The sequence below is a fragment of the Chenopodium album genome, chromosome 10, assembly GCF_948465745.1.
Source record: "Chenopodium album chromosome 10, dcCheAlbu1.1, whole genome shotgun sequence".
NCBI lineage: Eukaryota > Viridiplantae > Streptophyta > Magnoliopsida > Caryophyllales > Amaranthaceae > Chenopodium > Chenopodium album.
The window spans coordinates 62,336,614-62,364,568 of record NC_137843.1 but is presented as its reverse complement, the minus strand read 5'-3'; the positions used below and the strand labels follow the sequence as shown (position 1 = coordinate 62,364,568).

The window sequence follows — 27,955 nt, the reverse complement described above, 5'->3', positions numbered from 1 at the left end:
TCACTTCTTCATCCAATTTTTTCCACAATTCATCAACTCATCTCTCCTATTCCAAGTCTCCTCTGTTGCCTCCGAAAGAGCTTTTAATACAAAAACATAAACATAAATTAATAAAATTATTTATATAAACTCAATTTTAAAGTTGTTCAAAATATATATATATATATATATATATATATATATATAAATTAAAAAACCGGGGCGGGACCGTGCCGTGCCGTGGGCTGGGGTGTGCCAAAAATTGGCACGGCACGGCACAATGCCCACCTTTAAAATAAACAAACAAAAAAACAAGTAGCTTTATCTTGCTTACTTCCTCGGTTTCTTTTTAGATGCATCACTTTCCCTTTTATTTATAGAGCAGTAGATTCTCTTTTTAACTCCCACATCACATTGGTCTTTTTTTTTTCTTTTTTTTTTTCTCTCTTTTATCTTCAAAATTATCTAGGATTCCATGTTTTTGCAAATGATGCATCTAAAAAAACAGAATAAGTATAAATGCATCTTGTGGCATAATGAAGATTTCAATGAAAAGGTTAGAAATTCAAATTCAGATTCCACTAATAATTTCAGCCAATATTCGTCACTGTCAGTTGGTGTTTGATCATACTTAGATGGTATGTTGATATCAATATAATTCTTTGTAGGCATCAACAAACACATAATTAGAGTTTAAAATTTATTAAGAAGGGCATAGGGAAATCACCATTGGGTGTGAAAACAACTCATTTTATATTTTAATACTCCGTATTTAAAGTTGAATCTCACCATAGATGATGTACATAATTCTTTTATCATCTTTGCTCTATCTTTTTGTATAGTGGTCTCACTTGACACTTGATCAGATCATATTACATTAGAAATATTGTTATTCTATTTGACTTATTATTGGTATTTACTGGTATTATATTGAACTTATATTTTTTAACTTAATTGTTTAAATAAATATTGGGTTGAACTTAATATTTTTAACTATGATACAAAAGAGGTACTGTATCTACTATAAACAACTAAAACAAAACTTTATACATTATATATTTTTGATTTTTTGACATAGGAAAAACATGAACTTTCACGTTTGTGGAACCACCCTCATGAGGGCCATGACTACTTTCATCCCAACATGTCTAAGGTGCGTAACTTCGAGGCAGCAAAACAGAACATTTCCATAACAATTTGTGACTTAAGAAATGAGATGAAGTTTAGGCCCCTCCTCACCAAATTTGCTATAGGTATCACTTATGATCTACGTGCCATACCATATTGATGCTTGATTGTAACAAGAACTAAATAGTTATTCGATGGATTTTAATTTTATAATTGGAAAATGAAAAGATTGACGACAGAGGGTATATATATATTTTAGTAGCGAGGAAACTATATTGTCGAGATATATAACAAAATAAACAATCTATGCAACTAACCCAGCTAGGGTTTTTAAATAGGGAGTTCTCATACTTATGTAAATACGTAGTAAGATTTGTGCGCGTGATTGCATTGCGCATAAATGACATTTGTTGTTAATTTTCCATGCATGGAAGGCACATATAATTTTTCGTTCACGTGATAAATGAGCGTAAATTAATTTAAATGTGTAAGCATCGTTAGCACATCATTGCAACATTAAATTAGATTACAAATTTGATCAAAAACTCAAAATAAAGGCATATAGTATATTATATCATGTGAATCATAGAAGCCTACTTTCTACTTCAATTGGCATGGAATCAGTGTCGGGGCTCGTGGCATGTGCACAAGACATGTGCACCCAAGGACAAGGCTTACAAACATATCAAATAGTTTTGTCATTTGAGGGTATATATGTCGTCTTTGCTTTAAGACATGATGATTAAGGATGAATGAGATGGTTCCGAGCACTATTCATGACTCCCAAGGCCCTTTGGGAACCCATAGAAATACCTAGATGCATAATCTCACTGAGTGAAAAAATGATGTATGGAAGCCAAATTTGAAGGTTATAATACACAAAATCGGAGCAATTCAAGAGGTGTCGGGACCTGGTGTCAGAAATTCACGAAATTTTATGGGATACATCCTGGGGTCATATAATGTTATTTTGACCCATATACGACCATTAGTCGGCTACATAAAGGTCTCGTGAAAGCTTATAGCCAATACAAGAGGCGTGTATGAAAACTCGTAAATTGGATGCTTTAAGGAAAATTGGTTGGTTCCACCTACCCAATTGGACTCTCGGAGGGTATTAGGATCTATAGGAAGCTTCTCAGCAATTTTTATTTCGAGGTCAAAAAAGTCGAAAATTTGCAAAATTGAAGGTATATAATTCACGTTTTTTGGGCAATTTTAGAGGTTTTGGGACCTGGTTTCGGAAAGTCTCGAGATACTAGGAAATGCATTACGGGGTCATATAATGCCGTTTGGAATCACATATGATCAATATATGTTGTCATAAATGTTCGTGGTAACCTTGACTTTATAAAATCGGTGCAAGTTGTAAACGGGTAAATTGACAGATTAAAGGCATATTGGATGGTTTTACTCACCCAAATGGACTCTCGGGGTGTATTAGGGTCCATGGAAAGTATTTCGACAAATTTTTTTCCCGGTTCCAGAAAAGTGAAAATTGTCTAAAATTGAAGGCTATAATACACGATTTTGGGTCAATTTTTGACATTTTTTCACAAAATGAACTGAATGCGTGAGGTAATTCCTGGGGTCATATAAAGTGGTTTGAAACCATAAGACGCTTGTAAAGATGTCTATAAAGTATAAAAATGAGTTTTGCTTTTATTTCGAAATTCATGAAATATAATGATGTCATATAAGTATAATGATGTGATGTGGCTTGATTATAATGATGTAGGAAAAATATAATAAAGTGATGTGACTTGACTATAATGATGCCATATACATAGTGAAGTGATCTCATGATATGATTTGACTGGACAATAATGATATCATAAAAGTACAATAATGTCATATAACCATAATAGTGATGTGATGTGACTTGACAATAGTAATGAAAAATAACATATGTTACTCCCTGTCCCTAATTGTTTGCTCCGCTTTCCTTTTTAAGGTGTCCCTAAAACATTGCCCCATACTACTTTTGGCATGTTTTTCCACTTGCACTCTCTTTATCTCTATCCTCATTGATATTTGTGTCAACCCATGTGCACCATTTTTTGCCCAAAGCCTTAATAAAGTGAATTTATGGTTTGGGGCAAACAATTGGGGATAGAGGGAGTATAATGTAACTATGGATAATCATACTACTATTCACATGTGTGTTAATTGGTGTGATGTGTTGATTGATAGACTATGGATATATAATCATACTACTATTTATGTTTATAATGTAAGTATCATATCTTATCTTATGCAAAAAATCAATTACCTCATTCCATCATCAATATAATTAACAGAAATTGTCCCTTAATCCACCTGTTCTAGGCAGTGTCAATTACCACTATTCCGAGATCCAAACAACCCCAAACCTTGAAAAACGTGCAATGAGGGTAATATGGGATGTACAAAAGTGTCAAAAACCCGCCCCCCATTTTTCCCAAAGCTTTTCCCATCTTCTGGAACTATTTCAACAACTTTCCTTATTTTTCAATTTACCGTCGCCCTTTTCCCGTATTTTCCATTTTTGGGGCCCCAAAAAAATTTCTTTTAAAAAATGAAAGTGTTAAAATGAAGATTGATACACATTCTTTGGATTCCACAAAAAAAAAAAAAAAAAAAAAAAGGATGTTATTATCACATTTTCACAAGTTTTGACCCATTTATCGTATTACCGCCAATCGAGTGTTCACTAAAATTTCACAAGGGGTTCAATATAAAGCTCTTTAGGAGAAGGTGGGCAAACTCAAGGTTGAATAACTAAAATACTATATTTTAGTTATTCAATCTTTGGGTTTTCTCAGGACCTCAGGCAGATAGTGTGCATTGCCAAACGCCAGTATAAGGCACACAAAAATCTCACTGGGGGCAAGGCAGAAATTATGACAGTATCATAGCTTTCGAGGTCAAGAATGTTGACCCGACCATTTGATTGGAACGATGCGACCTCGAATCTATGAAGCCAATATCGTTTGTCTTGCCTTCGATAAATCGTCCATCCGTTGACATTGTGTTTTATGTTAGTTTGGGTGTTTTCAACTATTTTTTGTAATGACTTTTGTTGTTGCAAGACACGAAGTTCGAGGATTCACTTGGCGAATCAGTGGTACAACACGACAAATATTCGTTGATGAGGAACCTATGTGAGTTTGGGGATTCCGGCCAATTCTTATTGCTACTATGTTTGTCACTGTGTGGGTGTACGTACGCTCAGGAAACCTTGGCGAACTAATGGAACTCCGTCTGTTGTCTTATTTCAGTTGTCTACACAGGGTATCCGCTGATGAGGAAGTAGTGTTTCAAGATGGCTTGATGTGGACTATAATCGGATACCGGCAAGAACAAGTAGTATGTGTAAGTAGTCTTGTTGCATGAAATCATCTATCGTTGTTGCGATCGAGTCTAACTTGGGTTAATGATTGGAATTGTTTTTCCACGTCTAACAGTGCTAGTTTAGGGATTTCGGCAAATTCTAGCAGTCATATTTGTGGTCGTGGGTTATACGCTCGGGATTTCTTGACATAGTGTGTGGTATGTTCTAACCCAATTGGCATGGAATCAATGTCATTCGTATCATAATTAAATGTATAACCCTATTAGTTTACAAGTGTTCCTTTTGACATAATATTCAATTTATGTCCTCCATATCTTTCATGAATTTGGGTTTGTTACATGTCTTTCTGTTCCAATTTACTGGGAATAACTGAATTGAATTGATTGGTCGGGGTTGAACTGCACTGAACTGAATAGAACTGAAATGAATTGTTTATGAGAGAAGGAAATTAGAAACTTAATTGAATTGAATAGAGCTGAAATGAATTGTTTATGAGAAAAGTGACAGGGTATAGTCGTATCTCCAAATCAAAAGTAATTCCTAAATCCTCTAACTAATGTAGATAGGGAAGTAGGGTCGAATCCACAGAGAAACGAGTCTTTCTATTCCTAATTAACTATTATAATCTAGATTATGAGGTAACCAATATATATATTTGAATAATAAACTAAACTACGGAGATCAAGAATAAGGAGAAAATAATATATAAAAGGATCTAGGGCATAGGTTCACCAATAAATAATATTCCAGGGTTGAATATAATAATCATTCATCAATGCATAATTAATCAGATCATAAAGGGCTTTCGCTACGTATTTTAATCACACAATTAATTTACCGGTATTAAATCTCATCTTTCGAATCTCGAATTAACCATTTATAAATTAACCTGCCTATTGAAAGTAGAGCTAAACATTAATTCTCATCTGTCGAACCTCGAATCAATATTGTTAAACTCATGCATAAAAGATCAGGCCTAATCTAGTCATAGAGCATTAAATCAATCAATAGGAAATTAATCTAGCATTGACAATTAACAACAATAATTTACCCCTTCATATTATTTATGGATCCCCACAAACCCTAGAAATAGAACTACTCACACATAATAGGAACTAAACTAATCAAAGTAATAAAACAAGACATGATCAAAGGAATAAAATAAACAACTAAGATTAAGAGAAGGGAAATAGTTTCCAAATAAATCTGGAATTAAGAGTAGATTAAGAACAAAGGTATATGAGAGAGAAAATCTAAGAAAACAATTAAGAGAGTAAAGAAAGAGTAAAAAAAAAGAGATCCTAACATCGTATTACGGAGGAGTATTTATACTCCGTACAAATCCTAAACTAAAACAAACTAAAACGACGCTAATCGTCTCCTAACAATAACACGTGCCCGATCGGGCGAGGCACCGCCCGATCGGGCGCGCCTTTTTGCTCTGCAGGTTGAATCTCGCGCCCGGCCGGGCGCGTCACCGGGCGCCGACCTCTTTGGCCGGGCGGCTCTCTTGGGCCACTAATTGGACTACGATTGGGCTCCAATTCTTCGGGCCAATCTGGGTTTCCTCTTCGGGTCTTGAATACTCGATCCAAATGCCCCGGTATCACACATACCGAGCCCTTAATCACCGGTTCGATGGCTCTAACCGGCCCTGGGCTATAAACTCTGGTCGTGCTTCTCCAATGCTCGTGATTGCTCCAAAATTTCTCGGGAAAATACTCCAAAAGTGTAAATCCCTGCAAAAGTCAACCAAATCTACAAAAACACTAGAAAACACCAATTAGTAATAAAAGTGGCTCTAAAGAGCCAAAAACACTACTAATTATGACCAAGGGACGGGTGTAAAATACTATATAAAATAGACACATCAAAAAGGAAATTAGGAATTGAAGTGAACTAAACTGATTGGAGCTGAACTGAACTGAAATTAAGCTGAATAGAACAGGCCCTAAGTAAAGTTCATTCCAAAGGTGGCTATTATATATGATGCCATGAAAGCTACTTTTAATTAATAGTCGTGCCATCGTTTAAGTTAGTTGTATGATCTAAATCATGTGTTAAAACACAAAACTTAACAATCTAAAAAAGACATATCTATCACATCTACATATCAATAAGTCAATAGACCTTTTTATACATAGGCAAGCGTGAACATGTGTTCCCATAACATGTACTTACCCTTAAGTATATTTTGATCCCACGCGAATCACATTCAAGATTAGTTTTAGCTATTTCAAAGGTCATTTAAGCGTTAAACTATTTTTATTTTTTAACTTGTGTATTATGCTATTGTTAATTGTCAATATGGATCCTTTTCTAGGGGAACAAGAGATCATATATAGGTGTCTATAGTCCACAAACCTCCACTGTTTCTTACTTGTATCACTTATAATTCTTCTGAATAAAAAGTAGCCTCTAGCTTGATTCTGAATTTAAATGGCTAACCATGCATGTAGGTGGTTCATTCAATCTTTTATGACATCTCAATTTAAAATGATAGACTAGTAATCAAATTATAGATTAAGTTGGTGGGGAACTCACCTTGTGATTTAGAGGTTACAAGTTCGAGCTCCGCCAACTACATTTTTTTGGGGAGTAGGGGGAATCCCTAACTCCTCCCCTCTACTCTAAAATTTGACCTACGGATCGGAGCTAGGCTGGCTTATCTTTCCTCTTTCCCCCTTTTACGCTACAACTCACTCAAGTATGACCAATTCTTCCAAAGCTAATGCATGACTTAACAAAACTGGATCAAGTAGTTCTACCTTGAAGAATCTCTTAACTCACTACCCTAAAAAATCTCTTAACAACAATTTTTTTAAGATTGAATCTGCAACTCACTCCCCGAACCGTGAGCCCACTCTTCACCGCCCCCACCAACCACTTCGCCACCACCGCACCACCAACCACCGTATCACCAGTCGAACCCTCCAACCATCGCATCACCAGCCACAAATCACCAACCACCGAACCCACCAACTACCACTTCTACCTTATGTCGACGTCACGCCATTAGCACCTCCAATTGTAAATTTTTTTGCTCCTTTTTAATTTAAGGTTATTTATTTGTTTTGATTTGTGATTTGTTTTGATTTTAGAGATTTCGTTTTTTCTTAGTATTATTTGGGAATTTTACAAGTGATGGAAGGATGGAGACATGGAGTGTTGCTGAGCCGGTCCCCATTGATATCATATATCAACAATCTTTGTTGATATCATGGCAATCTCGTAAATAATAGCCTAGCTTTTAGTAAAGTATTCATAAAATATTCGTTTTGCTGAGTTGTACTCCGTTTTGTACTTTTGTTTTCCTAGATGTGTTACGGAAGTTGAATTCACAGAAAGACTACCGATGTTTACTTGTTTTACTTTACAGAGATCTGAGTAGGAGGAGAGAGAAAATCGTGACCCAAAACTTTAAGGAGAGAGAAAACGAAGATGATCTGCTAGCTCTAGGTTAATGAGGTTGATCGCCCAAAAAAAAAAAAAAAAAAAAAAAAAAAAAAAATCGAAACTTCGATCTTGGCTACAGAACTACTCAACTCCACTTCCGCTTTGAACACCTCCGCCCATCCAATAGCTACATTTCCAGGTTATTATATCAAACAACATCTTAACAACTGGGGTGACAGTTAACAATTTCTATGATTATCATCAGAAGCAACAGACGGATAACATAGTAAGTCATAGGATTATACAACAATATCAATATTCAATCAAATTAAAACAAGTTCAATTGCAACATTTATAATCCAAGTTGAATCGCAATTTTTTTAAAAAAATACTTACAATTCTAATTGCATTCAAAATGAGAAAAAGACCAAAATACCCTCGTTATTAACAAAACAAGTTAACGTCAAGACTCAAGAGTTAACGTCAACATTGTTCAAAACGGGATGCTTTTTACGGGAACGCCATAGTAAATGCATATTTGTCCATCATTTAAATGAGAAAAAGACCAAAATACCCTCGATATTAACAAAACAAGTTGATATCAGATATCAACTTGTATTTTCTCGAGTGTTGCTGCCGCTGCCATTTGCACCTTCTCGCCGCACGAACTTGCCGCACCCAATAATTTGTGAATATTTTAAGCTTTGTGCATCGGATTTATCCATGTTTGAAAACAAGGTTTTCAGCCTCCTAGTCATAAGCCCGAATCAAAACATGTTTGATTTTTTAAAAATTGGTCGATCCTTGAAAAAGGGAAAAAAAAAAAAAAAAAAAACAAAACCTACGTAGTACATACGAAGTATATAAATTTTCATATGTTCACATGCAATTTACAAAAATCAAAAGACAAGACGTTATCTTAAGAATCTAACAAGAATTTACGATGTTGAAGTTGAAATACATTTAGTAATCCGTAGTTTGGGGCCAGGCCACTTTCTTTGCTTGGTTTGAGTAAGTTACACTTAATAATTACAAACAAAAGATTAATTAAATTGAAAAGGAAAAGGAAATGTCTAACTAAAGATTCCAAAGTATATACTAGTGTATGATTGGGTATCACATTGGTTTACTATCATATGACTCAAACGTATTAAAAGTAAAACCTGCTTAATTAAACAAGATTAAGCCATATTTCGATCCCTTTTTCCAATTTAATTAATTTAAGCCAAGCGGCTAAAAGAAACACCTAATTAAATGGGAGAAATTATTTCGCTTTAATTTATGTATTTTTGTAATTATACTAATGTTAGTGTACATGTACGTGATTCTTTTCATTATACTTGCACTCTCTACTTGTATTGTGTCGTGATTACCCTAAAAAGACATTGCTATTCTTAAGTAGTGCATGTGGAATTACCAAAAATTGATGAAGTATCATTTCGAGGCATCTACTTACGTAGTATATGCAATTATTGTATACTTGTACTCCCTTTGTTGTTTATTTGGATTAATCGAAATTATAGAATTGACGCATATTTTTAGAGAAATCATACGCTAATAGAATCTTACAATATAAAGTATAGTTAGTGGGGTGTATTATATAATTTTATTATTAGTGGGAGAGATAACTGGTAGGAAAAATTTAGTGCAAGTGATACCAAAAAAATAATACAAAGTATGTAATACTCCATAAAGTAATGCAAGCTAGGTTGGGAGCCAAACAAATTTAGTGCAGTTGGTGAGGAATTCACCTTGTGACTTTAAGATCACAAGTCCGTATTTCATTAAATACATTTGTTAATAAGGAGTAGGGAGTTTTCCTTACCTCTCCCAGTACTCTCAAGTGTTGATATGTATGCTAGGCTAGCTTAACTTATAAAGTACTCCATAATGGAAGTTGAGTTAGTGGAGAGATATCAATATAATTAGTGGTAATGAGTCTTTAGTAAAAATTATCAAATGAAATTTCATTAGAATCTTATTAATTCATGTATGCTTTACAAAAATGAAATTTTAGGTAAACTTTGATATTAGATATGGCTTGATTTTATTTATTCTTGTTTGGTTTGTTCTGATCAAATTTGAATTAAATAATATTTTCTCATATAAAATGTAGTGAACACAACCTAAACGATATTCATTAGGAATAAAAAAAAAAAAAAAAAAAGGATTTAACGACAAAGATAGATCGATGTTTATAACTTATAAGAAAGTTCCATGTAATTCACAATTTTGAAAATAAAGAAAGAGTGACATGTGTAATGTGTTGACTTATAATGTTATCAATAGGCATACAGCTAATTAGTGTATAATTGACATTTGTTTAGATAATAAACTTAGTATAAGAACTTACGAGTGAAATTCTCCATAGAGTTGAGTAAGTTCGCCGGCGCACGTAATTTTTTTTTTTTTTTTTTTTTTTTTTTTTTTTTTGAATATCAAAGATGGTTAACAAGAAAAATACATGCCATCACTTACATAGTACGGACAAATTTTATTGTACTTATTTAATAAACATGATTATTAAATTAATTACTGTAATTTTCATTGAATTAGTCAAGTACTTTTAACAATTTTTTTTTTCCTCAATATTACCCAAATCACATGATCATTACTTAATTGATGAAGGCAACTCTTTCTTGGCGTTAGTTGTTCTAATTATAGTTTTATTTTCATTGAGTAGCTAAGGAGGAGAGTTTCAAGCATGTTATTTTCATAGAGTATAATTTTAAGCTCTATTATTTGCTTCGTATAAATTACTTATTAGACTCCTATGTAAATGAATTTTTAACTTAACCGTATAGATTAAATAACAGGACAATGACAAATAAATAGAGGCCACGCCTTAGAGCAATTAGTGGTGAAAGTAATTGTAAAATAGATTTATAACTAATAAATCTTGTGAACAAAAAAAATAATAAACGAATGAAAAAGGGACAAACATAATAAACGAATGAAGTAAAAGTACTACATATTAGGGATTTGGGTTAACTAAAATTCTTAGGTTTTCTTGTAAGAAAATGGAATTGCGATTTACATTAGTTTTAGATTTATCATAGCGGAGGAATATTTTCTACTAGAAAATTTTCCTACATTATTGGGTTTTTGTAAATATAACATTTTCTTTTTTCCACTCTAGAAGTTTGAAATAAATTTAAATACTGAGTATAATTTATAGAAGATAATACTTTTAAAAAATTTGAAAATACACGTGTCAAGATGGGGCAAAGTACAAAGGATTAGAGAAAGTGAACGAAGAGAAGTAACAGACTTGAGCCAAAACAAACGAGATAACCTTCACGAGAATCAACGAGGTCTGGCCAAAAAAAAGGCTTTGTTTTGTTTTCTTTTGTACTATTTTATTTTATTAAAAAAATAAATAACAAAAATAAACAATAATAAAAAAATCTGTTATATGTAATTATTAAAATGAAAAGTAGAAATTACTGGTAGCTTTTTCTCCTGGAAAACCCAAAAAGTGGTGAATCAAAAGCTTAAAAAGTTTATATCCAATGCAAAATTTTTGATATTATAAAACAAAGTGTGGGTGTGGCTAGCCACGTACCATATCCAAAGACCTATTCTTACTACTCACTACTAGCCTATTTGTAATTTTTAGACTATACCCTATCATTTTGAATTTTGATTAGGGTTGGGTTTTTTTTTTGTTTTTTTTTTTTTAACAAAAATATTTTATTTTTATTTTTATTTTTGTTTTAATTGAATAAAAACTTTAGTTGGGTTTTGTTAGAAATTTAGAATTCATTCATTTAGGGTTGTATATTGCTTGTTTGATTTTTTAAATTTTTTTTTTATATGTTTTTTTTTCAAATGCACCATCTTATTATAAAACTAGATTAGGTTGTCCCGTCCCATACACGGTTATTTCACTAAATTTAACCAATAAAAGAAAAAAAATTGCATTAAAAAATAGCATAAATTAAATACATCTATAACATATTTATTATATATCTTCTTATTTTGCGTATATAATGAAATGAAACATGAAATATAACGAAAGAGCCAATTAGACAAATGAGTATATTAAAACTACATCTACATGTTAGACCATATGAGTGTTTTAAAAATTCAATGATAAATTAGTATAAAATTTTCTTTTTATTAATCAAATAAGTATTTCAAATTGTCTATTACACTTAATGGGCAGGAATGATAACCCTGTTTTGTTACTTTGTCAATTTTTTTCCTAAATTATGATACTATATGAAAGTATTGGAGATACAAATACAAAGAATTTAATCAAATTATCTTACATGATTACATGTATAGATAAAGTGTTTATAATGTTATGCTATGTTGCTAAACTCCCTTCATATTTTTATTAGCCTATTTGTATTAGAATTAGGAGATAAACCAATTAAAGTATTAAAAAATCAAAATTTCCATTAAATAATAATTTATGTAGGACAAATCTATTATTTATAGATTCATCATTTTAAATTATATTAACCAATTGAATGGAAAAAAATATGATGCATTAAAGATTTGTCATACGGAGTAATATGGAAAACAGATTAATAACTAAAAGGAATATATTTACTATAAAAGATACGTATAAAGTATTTGAAATAATATTATGATAGTTATATTATACCAAACTTCTCAAAGAAGATTTTAGAAAAAAAGGAAAGGGTTTTTTTAATAAAGGGAAAAAACTACACCAGGAATTGACACGTGTCATTCCTGGTGTCTATTTTAGTATTATGTTATTGATTGATGATTATTGATATTTATTTATATAGAGATGATTTTTGTCAAATGTGATTTAAATTACATGGGACAAAAAAATTATCATAAAAGTGAGTGCTATATTTAAATTGGTTACTGTAAATACATTACATATGTAACGATTCTTTAAGATTGTACTAATAAATTGGTTTGCATGGAGAGGTTATTTATATGGCATGGTTAAGTGTTTTATAACCTTAATAAGGGTCTGTTCTGATTGACTGAACTGAATTGAATGTTTTATGAGATAAAGAAATTAAGAACTGAACTGAACTTATTAGAGCTGAACTGAACTGAAAATAATCTGAAGAGAACAGACCCTAAATGTCAATAATTCAATTCTTAATAGATACGAGTATTTTTTAATTCATGGCAACAATAATGCCCTTTTTTTTTTTTTCCTTTTTTCGAAGGATAATTTTTTTTTGATGGGTATGGGTATATGGATAAATTACTAGCTAGATGTTTCATTTCTTTGAAGGGTCATATTTTAGTGGAGTTTATTGATGTTTTACACCTTAAAAGTTAAAATACCAGTTTTAGTACTCCCTGATAGATTAAAAGGATGTACTATACATCTTTTTATTTTATAGGTCAAACTTTAAAGTAGGTACAAAAATCTTGGAATATACCAGTTGACTCTAAACTCCGTTTCTAATAATTATGAATACAAATAAGGAATGTAAATTCTTATGTTTCTAATGAGTAGTTTTATAATTCTTTCCACAATAAAAGATAAGATATATCTTATGAAAATTAAGGCGCACTTAGTTAGATAAAGTAAGTTAACCAAGTCAACTAGCTTGTGAACCATCTAAGCATCAAGTGACCATTATCTCCAAGAATTATGGCAAAACCCGATCTTATGGTAGTTAAAACAAATTTTAAATTTCAAAATATCCTCAATGCTGAATCCATAATGAAACAAATACTCCATATCAATTCAAACTCAAAATATCCGCAATGTTTATTAATTACTTAAACATCAATACATCACCACCCATTCAACCAAGTTTTAAAAAACAAATACTCCGTATCAATTCAAACTTAAAATTTACTCCTAAACAATATATCCAAACATAATTAAACCACGATTCTACCTTCAATTAGCATGATCTTCAGCCAATAACAACCTCTTTAATTAAAGTAATTAGCTACTAATTACATTTATCATTCCACTTCCACAATTAACATTACCATGTTGAGTAGTAAGTCACCTTTTGGTAATTTTCATGATCTCAAATTTCAAACTTTAAAACCCATGTGAGAGTGAATTATTAAGGGGATGAATTATTAGTATCTCATTAAAATGGGAAACTTTAGATATTTTCAGCTCATATTGCCAGCAAGTTGCTAGTTAAGATAGTCGGCAAATTAATTTTCTTACAAAATTACTTCAATTTTTTTATTTTTCCAATTGGTAATTTTTTTTAATTTCTTGAATAAACCTATAAAAACCTCACTTTCACAACTAGTGAGATGAGATTTGTTATTTTAGTACCGTATGTTTGTGAGCTGGATCCACACTCATCAAACAGACCCACTATGTAATAAAATAATCAAACCCCATTTTTTTTTAATTTTTTTTTTCTTGATGATGATTTTACCCAGAAGTATTGAATTGCAGAAAGCCATGTCTTCAACCTCATAATTTTTAATTTTTTAATTTTTAATTATATAAAAAAAAAGCCATCAATTTTATTCCTTCTTGCTTTTATCCCTCTTTCACTTTCTCTCTCTTCAACCTCACTTTCTCTCTCCTCCCCTTTTCTCCTCTCTCAATATTTCGGGAAGATCTCAACTTGGGTCCGTTCAATTTTCTGAATTAGGAACTGGGTCTCAAATATTTTCTCTTAAATCCACCAAAAATCCAGTCTTTCACCCAGTCAAAATCAGTAAAAATTCAATAGAATCTTATACTTAAGAGTTTCATTTCTTATTTTTTTTTTATTTTTTATTTTTCTCTTCTGTATCTTCAAGATTCCATTCGAAGTTACAATTTTTAAACTGGGTTTGTGTTTAATTTTAATTAAATTCATGCTTAGTTTACTTTCTTCATAAATTTGATCTTATTTTTATAATTTCTTGGGTTTTTGGAAATTAATTTTTGGTGGGTCAAACCCATTTCTTTTGGGTATTTTAAATAAGATTTTAGATGAGATGAATTTGGGTGGTGGATTAATGGGATCCATGGCTATGACTAGTTCTACGGTTAGCCGGAAATCGTCGGAAGTTGTTACCGCCGACCAATTTCCGGTGGGTCTCCGAGTACTTGTGGTCGATGATGATCCAACTTGCCTTACCATCTTAGAGAAGATGCTCCGAACTTGTCGGTATGAAGGTAAAAAAAAAAAAATAATAAATTTTACCGTGTATAATTTTTTTTTCAATTATTGGGGTGTATATTTTGTTGATCTAATTGTTAGTTTGTTGATTTTTTGTATGTAATATTCATTTTTGTTGTTATTTTAATGTTTAGAATTATATTTTTTTGGCGGGTTAATTAGGTTTTGTGATTTGATTTGTTTGTTTTGTGTGATTGACTTTTGATTAATGGATTTTTCGTTGAAGATTTTGATTTTTTAGGCGTTGTAAGTTGAATGATTGATTCAGTTTAGTTATATGTATTAAGAGTACATGATTAATTTGGATGTTGGATATATTTTGACTTGTTTTTTGTATGAGAAAGAAGTATGCCGGATTTGTTGGTTGATTTTTGAGGATTATAATCATTTTTCTTTTAATCATTTGGCACTGATTTAGGGTTGTTTAAAAGGTTTGACTTGTAGGTAGTTTGGATGTATTTTCATGTTTCAACGGTTTTGGGTTTTTGGATCATAGATTAGTTAATTTTCCTTGATTTGCTAATTGAATTGCGGAAAATTCTGTTTGTTTCAGTTACCAAAACAAATAGAGCTGAACATGCCTTAAACATGCTCCGTGAGAACAAAAACGGGTTTGATGTTGTTATAAGCGATGTGCATATGCCCGATATGGATGGGTTTAAACTCCTTGAGCAAGTTGGTTTGGAAATGGATCTACCTGTTATCAGTAAGTATTGAAAAATTAGTGCTATTTATCTAAGTTGATGCTCTATCCTTGATTTCTGGTTTGATTTCACAAATTCTTGTGCTAATTTTTGCAATGAAACAGTGATGTCTGCGGATGATAGCAAACAAGTAGTCATGAAGGGAGTTACTCATGGAGCTTGCGATTATTTGATCAAACCTGTGAGAATTGAGGCACTTAAGAACATTTGGCAGCATGTGGTGAGGAAGAAGAAGTATGAGTATAATAAAGATGTTGAGCAGTCGGGTAGCTGGGATGAAGGGGACCGGCAGCTAAAACACGATGATGCAGTCTCATCCCCCGCTAATGATGGGAGTTGGAAGAATTCAAAGAGGAAAAGTGGCGAGGATGACGAGGCTGATGATAAGGATGATACAACTACACTCAAGAAACCTCGGGTTGTTTGGTCAGTTGAGCTTCACCAACAGTTCGTGGCTGCTGTTAACCAGCTTGGCATTGACAGTATGAATCCCTTTCATTTAATTACACTTATTTTGTTTCCATATGCAAACAAATCTGCATTGATCTTTAGGAAATGTGCCTTGCTTAAGCAGCTGACAACAGTCATATTCTAGTAATTCTAGTTCATGATTGTTTAAGGCATCCGATGTTTTCAGAAGTAAATGTGTATGTTCATACATATGATTTTGTTTTGTGACAATTTAGAGCAACTTAATACTTTGAGGAAAAATTAAAACAAAACTGAACGGATGAAGGTGTGCTTGGCTATGTATGTACGTTGCACAAATATAAAGGTCAAACAAAGTTCTAGGTTCTCTAGTTACATCTCTTTGCTGTCATATGAATATGTTTTTATCCAAGTCACCTCTGACAGAATGTTTTGTTCAAGGCTAAAGTCGAAGTGTTTGAATTGTTTGAGCCTTGAAAGTTAAATTTCTAGTATTGTGAATGTTTTGTTCAAGGCTATAGCCGAAGTGTTTGAATTGTTTGAGCCTTGAAATTTAAATTTCTAGTATTGTTATTTTGGCATCTAATCTGCTGAGCTTGGTCACAGTTCGATTGCCACACCTCATCTGGATGAAAGGTGAAAATAAAAATATAGTTTCGTATTCATTTTAGCCTAAATAATGGTAAATAGAGAAAGATATTAATTATTTAATGTCCCATTTGAAAAGAGAGTTTGTTGTTTTGTCTCTCTGCCAGAGTTAAAAATTTCTATGAATTATGCCTAGTGAACACTTCTCATTTTGTTTTATTCCAGATATAGTATGTTTCTGCTCCCAGCTTATGTTTTCTGTTATCTGATTGTATTCAGAAGCTGTTCCAAAGAAAATTTTGGAGCTGATGAATGTTCCCGGGCTTACAAGAGAAAATGTTGCTAGCCATCTTCAGGTATCAATTTTTTTTTTTCAAAGTCAATGGTAAAGAACAAAAAATGTAACTGCCAACTCCTTTCTTGTTTCCTTCTATCTGAACTCAAATCTTGTGCTGCCTGATGCAGAAATACCGCTTGTATCTGAGAAGGCTGAGTGGAGTATCACAGCATCAAGGTGGCTTAAACAGCTCATTTATGCCCCAAGACCCAAGTTTCAGCACGATGTCATCCCTGGGAGGTATTGATCTCCAAACTCTTGCGGCCACTGGTCAACTTTCAGCACAGACTCTAGCGGCATACACAAGACTCCCTCCTACTATTAAACCTGGCATTTCGATGCCATTTGTTGACCAGAGAAACCTGTTTAGCTTTGAAAACTCCAAATTAAGATATGGAGATGGACAACAATCACAAATTAGCAATGTTAGTAAGCAAATGAACCTGCTGCACGGGATTCCGACAACCATGGAACCAAAGCAACTTGCAGGCTTGAATCAATCTGCACAAACACTTGGGAGCATGAACATGCAAGCTAATGCTTCAAGTAGCCATCAGAGTAGCTCTTTATTGATGCAGCAGATGGTCCCACAACAAAGGGGACACATTTCAAATGAAAGTATCAGTAGTCAAGTTCCGCGGATTCAACCCTCAGTAGGGCAGCCATTGCAGTCAAATGGGAATGCTAATGCAGTTCTATCTAGAAATGGTATGCCCTATGACCCTGTTAATCAGTCTGCCTCGGTGGTAGATTTCTCTGTGAACCATATCCCAGAATTGCCCGGCAATAGCTTTCCATTAGGGAGTACCCCAGGAATAACGTCTATCACTTCCAAGGGATTTAATCAAGAGGAAATTGGCTCTGATATTAAAGTGTCAAGAGGATTTGTTGGAAGTTATGATATGTTCAGTGAGCTTCAGCATAAGCCACAAGAATGGCAGATGCAGAATCCTAACATGGGATTTGCAGGGTCTTCACAACATGTACCATCCGTGCAAAGTGGTGTAAATGTAGCACCCTCAATTATGGTGAATCAGTCTTATGTCTCTGGTCAGAAGAATGAGCAGAATGGACATTCTATTGCCGGGAAGCCAATGTATTCAGCCGGATTAGAAAATCAACATATGGGAATGCAGAATGTTAATCAAAATTACAACAGTATACATGTCAACAATTCTTCAAGGGTAAAGGCGGAAAGTGTTTCTGATGTGGTGAACCCAGGGGCTAACCTTTTCGACTATAGTCCGGAAGACATGTTGAGTACCATAATGCTGAAGCAGGTAAGGAATAGGTCTTAGTTATGTTTTTTTTTTTTTTTTTTTTTTTTAATTAACTTTTGGTAAAAATAGTTATGCTTTGTTTATACTGAACGCAATTGAGGAAATAATTATTGGATTTAAGTTTTCTACTCATGATTTTGATGCTGCTTTCTTAAATTTCTATTTCTGCCTCCCTTCTAGAGTAAATATTATTGACAGTATTTTGTTCCAATTGCTTTCAGAACCGGTAGTTCATTCTTACATCTCTATTTCTTCTTTTTTCACAAGAACAAATTATTTAATGAATTAACGTCACATTATCCTACACAATCATATCTGTCATTATCAAAGTCTTTTGCTTAAAGTATCTTAAATCTTCTTTCATAGTAATGATAACATTGATGTGCAGTAACCTATTAATAGATCCAAAATCATGTTTCAATATATTGACTTGCTAAAATGCTAACCTTCTGTCTTCTAATTCGTATATTGGTACAAGTTGGTGAAGATAAGTTTTTTGAGGTAATAACCTTACAATGCTAGGACTGGAATTGGTTTTTGAATTTTGTTACAGTTTTAACACTTCCATTCCACCCCCATCAATCAAGGGCAGTTTTCCATCTGTCTTCAACACAAGTGCACATATATGTAACAACCTACTATTTTGGTTAACATGTAAACCTTTCTTTGTTCACCATTAAGCTAGCTAATCATTTGGTGGACCTTAGTTATAAGTGTTGATTTGTCTAGGTAGCATCATACACTGTAGAGTAATAATCTTTGTTCGTTACATCATATATTCTAATCATCTATTTAGGAAATGATTTTGGCTCATCAAAAATTGATTTTGGCATACCTATTATGAGAGTAGTTTTATGCTCTTTCTCATACGGAAGCGTGCCAATACCAATAAAGGGTGTGTCAAAATCAGTTTTCCATCCATCTGCATATTTAGTCTCCTCTTAAGATTTTTTTTTTCTCCATTAATTACTCTTTAGTTTTTCATTAGTCATCTTTTGTGAAAGTTCCATGCACATTTCAGCATACTCAGTTTTGTTTGTGTTGTATGGTGGGTTTAGCCGCCTTTTAGTGCACTCCTAATATTGAGGGCTCTTGCCTGTGACCATAACTCATCTGAAGTTGTGTTTGCTTTCTAGCAGCAAGAAGGCATCGGGTCTGGGGACTTCGACTTCGATGGGTACACCTTGGATAATATTCCTGTGTAGAGGAATGTGTAACTGTTTAAGGTCTGGTGACATTGTGAATGTACATAGCCGCTGCTGCAAATTGGGAGGAACTTTATTCATCAAATTTTTAAACCAGCTTCTGGACCACCATTTTCAGCTAGAGAACCGCTTTCTTGGCTGGTATAGATTTAGTTATTCACTTATTTGGTACATTTCCAAAAGTTTTGAATGTTTTCCAGCAGCTTGGGTTTAGTAAGAAGTGACTCTTATTTAAGGCCACTATTCACCTTTCTTTTAAGGGTGTTTGTCGCCGTGACTGCATAGCTTGTGCATATGTGAAGGGGTGGGAGAAATCTGCAGATTTGCTAGGAGTTTTCTTTTCTTTTCTGTTTCATTTCTGTTACTGTTGTTCTTCTAACTTGAATAACAAAAGGTTGATTGTCTAGTTTTAGACTATGATGTACAAATTTCATTCGATTGTCCAGGACCGCGAGGGTCTTGAGAAAAAATTTCTTTTGTTTCCCTGTTTTGTTCCTTTTGTATTTAAAAAGTTTGAAGTTTTTTTTGTATGAAAAGTTGCTTTTGATGAATGACCCACTAGCTTATGTCTTTGTATTCACTTCCACCTTAAACCCATTTTAGTTTTAAGGTTATTTTTCCTTAATTGATCAAAGTAAATTAGGATGATATTATATGAAGTAGAGATCCCGGTGATAGCTATGCTAGTTTGCTGTTCCGGCATACATAAAATGCCCGGGCGATACATCGGCTTGCTTTACTTCAATGTTAGAAAGTTTAATACTTATCGTTTTTTTCCGTTTTAGTAACTAAACATTTTCCTTCTCTTATTTTATCCATCTTTTTTCTTTGTATCCACCCGCCCAATTTTTTTTACCCTCTCTTTCTGACTTTATCCTAGTCTTTTTTTACACCCACTTAAGACCTGTTTTGATTTACTGAGGTGAGATGAGCTAAATTGAATTGTTTATAAGAGAAGGAAATTAGGAACTGAAATGAAATTTAGCTGAAGAGAACAGGCTTTTACTACATCAAAAAAAGTACACAACCTCTCCCGTTGCCTTAATCCAACACAAACAATATATTTTATGAACGGTAAAAAACAGAGGTAGTATATGACTATATAGGTAAACCGGTTTCAACCCAATCATTGATTTACACCGGTGACAAAAACGTTGTCGATGTCAAACGGGTGTCTGTTGGTACATTATGAAGAAAACCCAAACTCTTTTACCTCCCTCAGTTACATTCAAACAAGCAGTGGCTTTATATTGTAAAGGGTTAAAAGGGGGGACCTTTTCCTGGTTGAAAGAATGTAGTGGTATCCAGGTTGTGTTGAAAATGGACCGCAATCTACATGGTTGGGATACCTCATGTATACTTGAAGCGCTTTAGTTTTTGTACCCTTTTTTATCTAGAAAAATGTATATTTTTGTAAAAGTAGTGAATTAAGTACCAAGATACTGAGCTCACATACTGTTATGTGTCCTTGTCTTTGATCTGATAAAGTCCGGGCGACCTAAGGGAATCCGGTTCTGTTTTTACCATGGCTATGGAAGGATAAGAATCGCGATAATTTTACACTGGTCTTGTGATTCTTGTCGCTTGGTTTTATGTTAGTTTCATGCTCTCGATTCTTGTCTCATGCTCTTGATTCCTCCCCTAAGGACCAGTGTCGAGGACATTGGTCTAGCGATTCTTCCAACAATAGGTGACAATTGAGTATGAATCTCAAGAGTGGTGGAATTGGGGAGGTTTAGATGCAGTGAACAATACGAGAATACTTTAAAGGAGAGAATTGATAGAAAATTAACGACAATGCTTGAAAACTACGGTATACCTACTAAAATTTTGGCGTACATGTTGAATTGGTCAACTCTTGACCCAATTGGACTACACCCTGTGCAATCTTAAATAAATAAAATTGACTTGTATTTGATTGACTTTCTAAACTTTATTTGTTATCGGATGGCACTCGGAATTATCCTATCTCGACTCAAAATCTATATATGGAGTGAGTAACCGGTGTTAATTTCTCTTAGCTCCGCTCCCAGCTCGATGCGAATATATGAATTTCATGATAAGGGAGTTTACACTAAACTTGAATATGGTCATCATCCGCATATAGAACTCAAATAAGTTATCATTAGAAATGTCATTAAAAACAAATTAATTAGAACTTAAGTAATTTAAGTGATCCATTATTCCATTTATCATCTCTATTATAAAAACTCATAATTAGTCGGTGGATAATGGATTCATCATGACTTTTAAATTTGATAAAACCTTTTTATTGTCACAAGTTATCAAGAAAGCCATTAAGCAAAGCCTACCACTGATAGATACATGCAACTCTATAAAGTAAAATGACACAACAAAACAAATTGATGACGCATTGTTTTACCATCACATTTCACCACTAACGTTTTTTTTTCTTATCACATTAGTGTACTTGAGTAAATAAAATTCTATTAAGATAATTAAAGTAGTGTCAAAGGAATATCATGATTATACATACGTTAAAACTAAAGAACATCTATAGTAAACAAGGGTTTTTTAATTTTACAGTGTTAGGTTGGCTGTTTTACACATACTTCCGAAATAGCTGGATTTAGAGAAGATTAGTGGACAACGTTGCTCCTAATCATTGAATATCTCACTACCTTGTTCAACTGGCTTTGAACTTTGGAATCATGGGAAATGGTATGATATGATAATATCTCTTCTGTTTTTTGGATGGTCATGTCAATATAATGTAACAACTTTAGTTAAATCTGGTTTACATTATTACTCTTATGACATTCTCTATCATATTCTTTATTATGATTCATTTGACTTACATATTTAACCATAAATATGTTTTTTTAAATAATATTAAGATTTGATATTTTGAAAGTACGGTATTTAATTTAATCACATATTACATAAAATAACACAATATCATGTATTGTTTCACCAAAAAAAAAAAAAAAAAAAAAAAAAACACAAAAAAACATGATATCATGTATTTTAATTAATATTAATATAAAAATCTTTCAAAAAAAATATTAATAAAAAATCAAGTCAAATTGTACAATATATAAATAACAAAGAAGTCAAACTACTATATATATATATATAATAATTCCTTGACAGGAAGATCATTTAGGGATAGGGGGATTAACAAATTTAACCACCTAAATAATTCTGCACAAGTCAGTATGTTGCATTTTATAAAGAAACAAAGGGAGTAATAACATTATAAACATATACACCGTTGCCAAGGCGAAGTTAGTAAACAATAGTTGTGAATGTGTAGTAATTACCTCATTAAGTCTGGCATTCACAATAGGTGAGAAATCAAGAAATGATAAATTAAAAACCCAAAATATAGAATTACAGCAATATGTTTCACATGTTTGTATATCAATATATTTATGTACTACAGTAATCTAATTAGCTAACAATCAATAACATTGCACATATATTCTTTCAACTGAACCTGCTATTATCAGCATTCTGCAGTTAAACTGTGGATGCAGTTCAGTCACATAGGCCAACAGTCAGCACACGTTGACCGAATCACAAAAGAATGAAAGAATAAGCAGCAGCAGCTACAAAAATCTGAGCAGATCCCCCATTCTTCAGTCATTACTGGGTAAAGATGAGAGCCAGAATCGCAACAATAATGGGAATTAATGTCAGCGGACCCTTCCGATACCCACTGTTGATAGGAAGAATGCTTGGAAGAGAGCATTCTTCTCCATTAAAGTAAAATTTGGTAGGGAAACCATCTCGCTCTGCAACTCTGATTCCTGGAGTAGGTTTCTTGGTAAAGGAAAGAACTGATTGTTGTTTACCAGGAACCCGTGGATCTGATATTTTGGTGCCATTAGTCTCTCCCATAAGATAGTTCAATCCCTCAATACCTTGCATGAAAATGGTCGTGTTGTCATCACCCATAACGGTACCATTAAATGAATAAGCCTTTTGAAAACCAGCAGCAGCATTTTTCATTTCAGCAGCAATAAACCAGTCAGCAAAGACTGTTTCTTCCCAGTTGAAAATTGTGACTCTTGCACTCCATCCTTTGTTGAAATCTGTGAATAGATGCCAGTTGATGCTAACACCACAATTATCAGAGCACGGAAGTGGGTTTGGTATGGGGCGGTGGTTTAGTTGAGCCCAAGCAACGGATAGCTTAGTACGGTTATCAAATGGGATTAGCTGAGCCTCAGGAGGAAGAAACATAGCCGGAGCAGTTGTGCTACAGGTCTTGCCAGTGTTTTTGGGACAGCCACAAGCACACGTCTTGCAAGGGACAATAGAGTCATTGAAGTACGATGAGAATGAGACACAGCATTTAGGAGGGGTGTTCTTAGGCTTGGTGATATTGCAAACAACTTGCCAACTGGCGAAAACAGTCGTATTTATTGGTAGACCATTTGCGCTTGGGAACTCACTTGGGCTGACTCGCACAGGTGGCCCACATGTGTAAGTTGGGTTGAGAATGCCTTTAATCTGCCAGTTCTGAGGCGGCTCTACAGTAGATTGGTTCATCTGTGGAGGCATTTTATTAACCTGGATCAGGAATGAAGAGACGGATTTGCTTTCATCCATCCCTGGTGGCAAAATTGTACCATTACGGCAACAATTTGGTATCTTTCCAAGGGTGGTGTCATTGGCGTACTGTGGAGGAAGATCAACAATTGTTGGCCTTCTATAACAGTTCAGCACAGTGGACCAATCAAGGCCTTGGTATTGTACAGATTGGGGGCCATTCATACAATCATTTGCATCAACAACATCAGGATAAGCTCCTTTCATGTCTTTAATAAATTCATCATTCATCCAATTCCAGCTTAACTTCCAATAATCCAGACGGCCTAGTTGATTATGGTTAGTCATAGTAACTTGAGCCCAGTAGCTCCCTTCATAAGACTTTGTCACATCATACATGATTGTCAGATCACCATTTTGCCTAGGCAAAAACTCGTCTTTTACGGTCATTTTTGGTTTGTAATCTGGATCTCGGGTGCAACAAGTGTTCAAGGTGACATTTCCTGTAGCATAGAAAGGGAAAAAATGAATATTATACTACTAAAATGAGATTACATACGCGTTACAAGTGAAGCATTTGATAAATGGAACAATATAGTTAGAACATAAATTTAAATTTGAAAGAATTTATCATCCTACATTTATACACCCCCAAGAATGCTGGGTTTTCACTTTCTAAGATTCATAGTGGATTAAATGACCTATATAACTACAAAAATTTTTTCAAAACAAAGGATATATACACAAGAAGTTGCTAAGACAAGGTAATTTAGCCAGTTTTAGCAACTTGAATTTACTTGGTATCCAAATGAATAATGATCAGCTAGTTAGGACTTAGGAGAATACAATGGCAGTATGTTTAGGATATGTTCAGGATCAAGGATTTCATTTTATAGAGAGCCAATTATGTCTGCAAGTGTTCATCTTGCACAACTAATAGCCGAGAGCAATCTAAGTGTTTTCCAGAGGCAATATGCTTGCCAATAAAAGAGCATAGTACATGCTACCATAATACAGAACACAAGGTAATGTCTCAAAGAAAGCAAGGTCGTCTTCATTATCATTGTTTAGACGGAGGTGAAAAAACATTTGTTGTTCATGGGCTAGCATGAAATGAAGATATATAATGCTTAACATAAGACTCATACCTAGAAAACTAAGCAATGCCTGAAAAGAGTATATGATCAAAAGCAAGCCAGTAACATTTGTAGTAATGGTATTCACTGCCTAGGAATTAATTACTCAGCATTGCTGAAAAGACACCATTTAGATGCAATCCCATGCACAGCTAATCATTAGAGCAAGGTCATTGTCGTGAATTGGATAAGCATTGAAATTTTGGTTTAGGTGTAGCACTCTAGTGAACCGAAGTATTCTACAATAACAACCACCATGCCCTAAAGATGGGTCCAACCAATATGCGTACATTTTTATTCCTAACAAGCCAAGACTAAGGTTAATATGAGTAGAAGCTATCTACTTTAGAGTGCTCAACCAATCTACAATTCAATTCACTTGCTTGAACATGCTACTCCTGTCCCAATTTAAACCAAAATGATATGAACTTGAAAAAATCAGCTAAAGATCAGCCTATCATCTAAAACGGATCCATTTATCATAGTCAATTAGCCAGCTAATTTATCTGAAGTTTACGATTTTGAAGTCAATATCTAAATATCATAGTGATCAACATCACCACCAACACATTAAAACAACCAAATTACTACATGTATTACATAGCTTACCATTTATCATAGCATTAGCAAGCAATCTACGTTAATATCATCTCACTATAGATCCCACCTACCTCTAACAAGTATAAGTGCCTAATTACATCAAGTTTCAATCTAACAGTCTTTGCTTGACTATTGCTCAAATCCAAAACTTGATAACCCAATCGAAATCCAATAGGAAAAACAACATTTCATCAACCAAACCCAATATTCCCCCATAAAAACATTCATCCAAATTCTTACTCTAGCGTTCAATGATTGATTAAATTACCCAAAACATCGATAACTCAATTAAACAATCCATCTGAAATCATAATCAATTGCAAAACCAAACATTTCCACTCAAAATTACAACACCCCAAAACTCTCATGATCATCCACACAACCTAACCCCACAAAAATTCATAATCAAATTTCATAACCCAACTCACAAATTCCAAAAACAATAAAAAAAAAAAACTAAATCAAAAAAAGAGTAGAGAACAATAAATCATACCAGCCTTAGTAGGTTTAGGGCATTTATAACCATCATTAACAAGAGAAATATTAGTAGGCAAAGGAACATTAGGAGGAGCAACCCCAAATTGAGTCCCCTGAAATTCAACTTTAACAGTCGTTTGTTCAGAATCACCAGCAGTTTGAATCCCAGTTTTAAGATCCGCTTGTGGGTAACCACCAAAAATTGCCCCCTCATCTCCGACAACCTCCGGAAAAGTCGCGCCGGCGGCGGCGACAGCATTCGAAGCAGAGACTAAGACCTCTTTATGTTGAAATCCGACAAAAACCCTCCAAGATTTGAGTTCAACTTCGTCGTTATTAAGGATTGTGAGAGTTGATTTGAAGCTAAAAGGTTGTTTTGAAGGGGTTTTGAGGATGGGGTGGAGTTTTTTGCCGGAATTGTAGGTGTATGTTAGGTATATGCCGTTGCAAGTGTCGGAAGATGGTGGTGGTGCGGCGGGTGGTTGGGAAGAGGAGAGAGAGAGGAGAGAGAAAATGAGGAGAAGAAGAAGGGGTGAAGTAATGGCCGCCATTGATGAATGGGTTTGGAGCTTGAGGAGAGAGAAAGAGGGAAGAAATAGTGAAGAGAGAGACGCGTAACAGCTGAGTAGAAGTAGAAGCAAGCTGTGAATTGAGTAAAAGGGTATTTTGGGAATTGAAAAAAGTGGAGTGGTTTTTGAATTTGAATTTCTTTGTGTTTGATTTGGTGTTGTTTGTGTGTAAGATAATGTGATGAGTGAAAGTGATGGTTTTATTACATAGAATAGACGAATGTTCTTTTGTACTCGCTTTTCTTTGGTTTCTTTTCTTTACTTTTGGGGGGGCGTGGATTGTGCCGTTGAAGTGTTGAACATTGAAACGTTCATTTGTTTGGAGGGGTAGGAGGGCCGTTAGGTACTCGAGAGTTGAGACGAGAGTATGATTCACATTATCGTTTAACAAACATTTATACTCCTATGATTAAATAAAAACGAAATTAAGATTTGAGAGATTGAAAGCCAAGTCTTAACTTTTTTTTTCTAATATGTTAAAAAAAATGGCTTCAACCAACCATATATAAGGGTGTTTATTCGGTATTTGAATTGGATTTGACATGAAAGCCGAGAGCCAAGACCTAACCTATCCATTTGCTTTTTTTTTTTTTCTTTTTTTCTTTTAACGTGTAATAAAGCTTTAACCAAATTGTCTAATAGAGCTAGAGTAAGTATTACCCACTACCATGGTATGGGTATTAGCCGTATTACTACCCAATACCCCATTTTTTTTTCTTTTCCCTTTTTTTTTTCCCTTTCCTCTTCATCTTCTTCCTTCCTTAAACCCTTTTCCCCACCTCCATGGATAGCTTCCATTGCTGGCTAAACTTCCGGCCACCACACCTTCATCTCCGACAGCAAGAAACCCACCCCACCAGCTACTACCTTGGTCGAAATCCAAAAACACGTAACTACCTCCATTAAAAATCACCGGAAACCACCCAAAAAAACATAACCCAAAAACGAGAGACACAAACTTATGGCTCTAGCCATTAAAAACGGTGAGTTCTATGCTGGAAATCGCTGAGTTCAGTCGAAATTGACGCTGGTAATTTTTTGTTGGTGCTCAGTTTTTATTAATTTATATACTGTTATTATTGGGTTGTGTACTGTTATTCTTGATTTTTATACTGTTATTCTTAATTTATATACTGTTATTGAGAGGAAAGAGACTGCATTTTTACAACATGGATAAGTAA

General features: G+C 33.8%; 2 protein-coding genes across 4 annotated transcripts; one reads left to right on the top strand and one right to left on the bottom strand.

The window, feature by feature from the left end:
* Window positions 1–14,058: 14,058 nt before the first annotated feature.
* Window positions 14,059–19,957, top strand: LOC145562863 (two-component response regulator ARR2-like). Of its 3 annotated transcripts, none has more exons than XM_081623284.1 (6): window positions 14,059–14,927; window positions 15,485–15,637; window positions 15,740–16,117; window positions 16,935–17,008; window positions 17,118–18,269; window positions 19,406–19,957. In XM_081623284.1, exons 1-6 carry the CDS (start codon window positions 14,747–14,749, stop codon window positions 19,472–19,474), a joined length of 2,007 nt encoding a protein of 668 aa, XP_081479410.1. In that variant the 5' UTR covers window positions 14,059–14,746; the 3' UTR covers window positions 19,475–19,957. The 3 variants fall into 3 exon arrangements, with proteins under 3 accessions (XP_081479410.1, XP_081479409.1, XP_081479408.1); XM_081623283.1 differs by having other exon boundaries at window positions 14,066–14,927; window positions 16,932–17,008; window positions 19,409–19,957; XM_081623282.1 differs by having other exon boundaries at window positions 14,067–14,927; window positions 16,932–17,008.
* Window positions 19,958–22,785: 2,828 nt separating this feature from the next.
* On the bottom strand, window positions 22,786–26,918 carry LOC145564546 (COBRA-like protein 7). The gene is made up of 2 exons (XM_081624828.1): window positions 26,222–26,918; window positions 22,786–24,495 (listed from the first exon to the last, which is right to left on the bottom strand). Exons 1-2 carry the CDS (start codon window positions 26,754–26,756, stop codon window positions 23,084–23,086), a joined length of 1,947 nt encoding a protein of 648 aa, XP_081480954.1. The 5' UTR covers window positions 26,757–26,918; the 3' UTR covers window positions 22,786–23,083.
* Window positions 26,919–27,955: the final 1,037 nt, after the last annotated feature.

What these genes read in the sequence shown, in the direction of transcription:
- LOC145562863 (XM_081623282.1), top strand. Translation starts at nt 14,747, where the DNA reads ATGAATTTGGGTGGTGGATTAATGGGATCCATGGCTATGACTAGTTCT. An exon ending in CCGAACTTGTCGGTATGAAG is followed by an intron (nt 14,928 to 15,484) that starts GTAAAAAAAAAA and finishes TGTTTGTTTCAG; the next exon opens with TTACCAAAACAAATAGAGCT. An exon ending in AATGGATCTACCTGTTATCA is followed by an intron (nt 15,638 to 15,739) that starts GTAAGTATTGAA and finishes GCAATGAAACAG; the next exon opens with TGATGTCTGCGGATGATAGC.
- LOC145564546 (XM_081624828.1), bottom strand. Translation starts at nt 26,756, where the DNA reads ATGGCGGCCATTACTTCACCCCTTCTTCTTCTCCTCATTTTCTCTCTC. An exon ending in CCCTAAACCTACTAAGGCTG is followed by an intron (nt 24,496 to 26,221) that starts GTATGATTTATT and finishes TCTATGCTACAG; the next exon opens with GAAATGTCACCTTGAACACT.